Raw genomic sequence first — 5,595 nt, 5'->3', positions numbered from 1 at the left:
CTGGAAAACAGACAAAGCGAGAGCGTTAGAAATGCAGGCGGGGAGGAAAGGAAAGGCAGGCGGGGAGGGAAGGGCGCCGGGAGCCCGCACGCCGCGCGGTTGCCAATGACAAAAGGGAGAGAGGGGGGAGCCAGAGCAGGAGAAGGGCGGGGAGGGAAAGGGGAAGGGGAGGAAGAGAAGGGAAGGGGGGCCACACGGACTGACGCGAAGCTGGGGTCGGCCAGACCCGAGCCTGTGGGGCTGCCTGATCGGCGGCCGAGGACGGACAAGGCGGAACGCCCATCACCGCAGCGCTAGGGCGAGCGGGCATCTGGGTCCCTGCAGCGCGGTGGGAACGGGCCAGCAGCGGGGAACCGCAGAGAGCAACCTCCCTGCCCACCGCGTCAAAAATCCCGGGAGAGCAAGCACAGGGGAAAGCTTAAAAAAATATAGAAGAAAAGAAAACAATAAAATTAAAGGACTGTGAAGGGGGTGGGGAACAGTAGTTCCCCCTTCTTTTTCGTCTTGAGGACGGTACTAGAGCAAAGAATCATAGGGAGAAATCCAAGCATCCAAATAAAAATAAGAAATAGGAACCCACTCCAAATACCAAAAAAGAGATGCACAATCAAAAAGAAAATGGTCAAACCTGCCGAGGGCTGGCGGCTCCTCCACCCAGTCGGAGCCGGGGAGCTCAGGAGAGGAGAGCCCCTCTAGCTGCTTTCGGGGGATAGGAAGCGGTCCGGTCTCTCCCCCTCGCTTGCTGCTCCAGAATTAGGGATTAATGCCTCTCCAGCCAAACAAATAAGGCATCTGCCTTCAGTACAAGAGGATTACACGGGGTTGCTGACGTCACCAGCCAGGCAGATGTTGGCTCCCAAAGTCCTGATCATCTCCCGTGTCCTTGAAACCCGGCACAATCCCAGACCCGCGCCGCCCGGCCGGGTCCCTGCAAGGTCGAGGGGGACCTGCTCGGAGGGGACCCCGCCGAGCCGCTCTCTCCCAAAACGTCCTCAAGCATCATCGGGAGAGAAAGGTGTGAAAAGCCGAGCCCGGCAGAAAGTTCAACCCTCCCCCTTCCCTCCGGGTCCTCTCCCTCCACCCCCCGCCCTCCCCAACCTCAATGTCACATGAATCTGTACAGTCATAGCGAGGAAGAGGAGCCTGGTTCCCGGCTCACCCAGAGGCCACCCTCCCCTCACGGCAGCGCCGACCCCCCCTCACTGCGGCACCGCCGCGCCCCCGGCCCCGCCGCCCCAGCCCCGCTCCCTCCCGCCCGCAGCTGCCCGGAGCCCCGAGCCCAGCCCCGGGCCGTGCCGGGCCGCGCCGTGCCCCGCGGCTTTGTTCCCGCCGTGCCCGTCCCGGAGCGGCTCGCTGGCCGTGCGGGGACAGCCCTCTCCCTGTCCCGGAGCTGCGCGGTGCCTCTGCGGCAGGCAGGCCCCGGCGGGCGGCAGCGAGCCGAGCAGAGCCGAGCCGGGCCGAGCCGGGCCGGGGGCGCAGGGAGCGCTGAGGCGGCTCAAGGCCTCCTCTCGCCCTGCCGGGCCGGCGGCAGGCGCTGGAGCAGGGTTCTCCTGGCTAAAGGACTTGGAGGGTGCGTTTCTGCAGTTCTTAGGTGGAGGCAGAGCGGCTCGTCGTTCCCGTGGCTCAGCCCCGAGTTTGCTGGAGCTGTAGGGTGGGTTGGAAGTGCCGCAAAGTACATCTGAAAGGGGAATCCAATTAGAAGCGCGATCAAAATAAAAAAAGACATTTGCCTGAGAACCACGTCTGTTGCTTTTGCTGTGGCATAAAGTCCATGACTCATCATCACTACTCCCTTTGCATCAAACAATGGTTTCAATCATTTCGGTACTGCAGAAAGGCAAACTAGACGATGTGACATAACGGAGCAGGCTGAAGAAGAAGGGATCGCCAGTATCTAGGCTCCTGTTGGGTTGATGTTGTTGTTGTTCAAAGGAGCTGTTTTATAGATCTGTTCCATATTATCCTTGTCTGTCAAAGTGGCATTTAATTTTTCCAATTGTGGAACTTGGTCACTGATAAAATCAATTTAATTTACACCACTGTCATTCAGCCGATCCGAGCAGTAGATTTATTTTTGGCTCGGAGTTGAAGGGAAAAAGCAATCGTATGCAGAATGGAGAGATCCTTTTACTTCTTTTGCGAGCAGTGAGAAGAGAAATCACTGGCATGGCATTTTAGCAGAGCTTGCTCTCCTGCAGGAGAATTATAAATGTAATTTCTCAAGTCTTTTGCCTAGAATTTTGAGCAGGCACACGAGAGGGATAACAAGAAAGACAGAACAGCTCGGGGTCCCGGCGTTCCGTGGGGGCCGACAGCTCCTCACTGCCCTTTCCCGGGGTGACACCAGCCGGCTCCATCCTCGCCCGGTCCCTGTCCATGGTCCTGACCCGCCGGCGGCAGCGGGCGCTGCTCCCGCGGCCGTGCCCGTGGCCCTGCGCGCCGCTCCGCGCCAGCGCGGCCCGCCACTCCGAGGGGCCGGGGATCCTGCCACCCTCCGCGGAGCTCCACCAACACCTCGGCTTTGCTGCTGCTGCTGGTGTTGTTGTTATTATTAATACATTTGTTTTTTCAAATTCAGCACCTTGGAAGTAGGTGGTAGTGAGGATTTACCTTTCTTGGGCTTTATTTGTTAGCTCTCCTTTTTCAGAGAGCTTTTAATCACTGGGGCCTGGGCAAACCCATATTCTAATGTAAAGTGGTCTTTAAACCTCGGATTCTCATTTGTTTCCTTAAATGGATTAACGTGCAAATTCAGATGCGGTTTTTAGTAACCGGTACCTACCTAGGCGATGACCTGAGGAGAACTGACACAATTGCAAACTATTTTTTTTTCATTAGAAGTTGCAGCAGAAATAACTTGCATACGATGGTTAAATATCCTCTGAAATATCACTTTGCATATATACATATGGCCTCATTCTGGTCCTAAAAGAAAGATCTTGCTACCTAGCTACATGCATGTGCAGAGATACACTCTCTCTCACGTACACATACATGTATATAGATACATAAATTTTAAATAATTTAGTGGAAAAGTCAGGCTTCGCCGTTGACAAGTCTTTTCTCATATCACACACACACGCACACACACACACAGGCGCATACACACACACAATTGGCTAACTCTGTTCCTTAGCATTTAAAAGCAAGGGCAGGTCTCGAAATATTATGTCTTCAGTCCCCTTCTTTCTCTCATAACCTGCTCCCCCGAGCTGAATAACTCGGGCAAAGAGCAGTTGGAACAGCCCCTACGCTGCAAGAGGCTCTGAATGCGGCAGCTTTAGAAATTGTGCACTAGCCCTGCAAAGAGAAATGTGTGGGCTCTCTAGAATATGATGTGCTACCGGCTGGGGAAAAGGCAGAGCTGAAGCCATTCACACTTCGTAGGCTGGGAGATTTCTTTCAAAAGAGCCCTGAAGTATTTAGGATTTGGGGGAAACCCTTGTACCGGAAGAAAATGGCCTAAACACAATAGGACTCGCCATTTTCTCCTTCCAAAGCACAAAGAAGCTCCGCGGTTTCAGCACCACACAAAGAAAGCCCGGACCCTCTGAATTCTCTTACATTTTCCCCCACGATTTCAAAAGCCTTGCCCTCTATCCGATCCGCTTTCCCAGGAGCGCTCTCACAGAAATAAAGAAAGGAGGAAAGGGAGGGGGAGAAAAGCGACTACGCTAGGCGCGAGAGAGACAGTTTTGGTCTTAGTTTATTTTAAGCAAATCCTGCCACGGAAAAGTAACACCATCACATGTACACTTGAGGAGTGTGTCTGTGGGGGGGGGGAGGGGGGTTGGAATCCCAAAAAACCAAACAGCTGGAAAGCTGTTTTCACCACCGCATTCCTTCGAGCTGGGCGGACTCAAGTTGCACTACAGAGACCCAAGCATGACCACGCTGCCTGGGGATGTGGATGTACGCACACAGGCGCGCACATTCCCGGCCAAAAAAAAAAAAAAAAAAAAAAAAGAAAAAGAAAAAAGAAAAAAGAAATTCAAACCATCCAAAGTGGTGCTGAGAACAGCCCTCTGTGCGTCTCACTGCGGCACCGGGCGCTCCTCCGCGCCCGCGGAGCCCCGCACCCCCGGCTGCTGCCCTGCTTCCGCACCGCGCTGTGCCCAGCCGCCCGCCCCTCTCCCTCTCCCGCCTTTATTTCCTTATGGTAGCAAACCGGCAGAAGACTGAAAAAGAGAGGATGACATATTTAAGGCAAAAAGAAAAAAGAAAAAAAGGAGGGAGAAAACAAAGAACCAAAACAAACCGCAGCAACCCCAACCTAAACAGCAGCCTGTCACTATCGCCCTGAAATGCAGCAAGAGACTTTGTACTTACAGGCAGCGCTAAAGTGAGTAATCCTCATCCCAGCGTGGTTGGGTTTGTTAGGGTTTTCTTTTCCTTTTTTTTTTATTTTATTTTTTTGGTTTAGTTGGTTTTAAGTAGTTTTTTTTTTTTTTGTTCCCGTCGTCCATGGCTCGGAGTGGATTCAAGCAAAAGCGGCCGGTTAGCAAGAATAAAAATAGAAGTGATTTCATTGTGCAAATGCAGCAAAGACACAAGAAGCCGTGTTTCTCCTAATACTTTCGGCTTGGGAACCAGCAGCTCTCAGCTCAGGAAAGCAGGACTCTGAATCTCCCCCTCCTCTCCCTCTCTTCCTCTCTCTCTCTGTCACACACACACATACACGAATACGCACACACACCACACACACATACACACTTACTTTTCTTCTTCTTCTTGCTTTTTTTTCTTTCTTTTTTTTTTTTTTTTTTTCAAAAGAGGGCAGGCCGTTCCCTGAATCCCAATGAGTTAAGTCAGTCACTTTCCTTCACATGCATCACAGCCTTCTTAGAGCTGCAGGCACAAAAGAGCATTTAGCTGCCTCCAATTTGTGCAGAAGGCCTGGCCTTATTCTTTTTTATTTATTTATTTTTAAAATATATTTAAATAGTGTATTTCGCCTAGCATAAAAATACCACGTCCCCAGTTTTGACGACTGAACCACTAATTGTAACCTTTTAAATAAATTCTTGAACTTGTATGCATACTTAGCTGGTCTGCAGGGGCTTCACAAGAAATTGATGCACAGTATTTCTCAGCTATCCAGACCCACACCCTGCTTTCTGTAAAGGTCAGAGCTGTACAATCCACAATTACTTTCCAATGAAGTCTTATATCAACAAAACCTCCTTGAAAGGATTACAGGCCTCTAAAAATAAAGCTTTAATCTTAGATATACACCGTGGCATATTCCATTTCAATCAAATATGAGGGATTGTTTTAAAAAATGACCACACACAGAAATGTGTGTTTTCATGCAGGGTTACTTTTTCCAGGTGGGCAGAGATAAGCATAAACAAGGCTGTGCTTGCTCCACATTTCATAGCCTATTTTATGTTTATTCTTTATACTAGTGGATGCAAGAACATCCATTCATGTATATGTGTGTCTATATATATATGAAAATATATGTAACTACATGTTTGTGTATGGCGGTGTGGCTCGTCAGGAGCTGGCAGGAGCCCGTCACCAGGCAAATGAAGCGCCAAAGGGACCCAGCGGTGGCCCTTGGCGCCGCGGAGCCGCAGCGAGAGGAAAGGC

The 5,595-nt window shown here is 51.2% G+C and overlaps 1 protein-coding gene across 3 annotated transcripts in view; it reads right to left on the bottom strand.

The window, feature by feature from the left end:
* Positions 1-4,711, bottom strand: part of LOC102061021 (uncharacterized) — a 28,592-nt gene extending 23,881 nt beyond the window's left edge. For 2 of the 3 annotated variants that reach the window (XR_012582718.1, XR_012582719.1), the window contains exon 1: positions 629-769. Coding sequence is in view for 1 of the 3 variants with exons in the window: in XM_005479337.4 (XP_005479394.1) it covers positions 4,330-4,357 (28 nt within the window). In the remaining 2 variants the exon portion in view is untranslated. Of the gene's footprint in view, positions 1-628; positions 770-4,329 lie in introns of those variants that run through there. The other variant, XM_005479337.4, reaches the window with a different exon arrangement.
* Positions 4,712-5,595: the final 884 nt, after the last annotated feature.

The sequence above is a fragment of the Zonotrichia albicollis genome, chromosome 1, assembly GCF_047830755.1.
Source record: "Zonotrichia albicollis isolate bZonAlb1 chromosome 1, bZonAlb1.hap1, whole genome shotgun sequence".
Taxonomy (NCBI): domain Eukaryota; kingdom Metazoa; phylum Chordata; class Aves; order Passeriformes; family Passerellidae; genus Zonotrichia; species Zonotrichia albicollis.
Note: the sequence above shows the minus strand (reverse complement) of the source record. Positions and strands in the feature narration are given on the sequence as shown.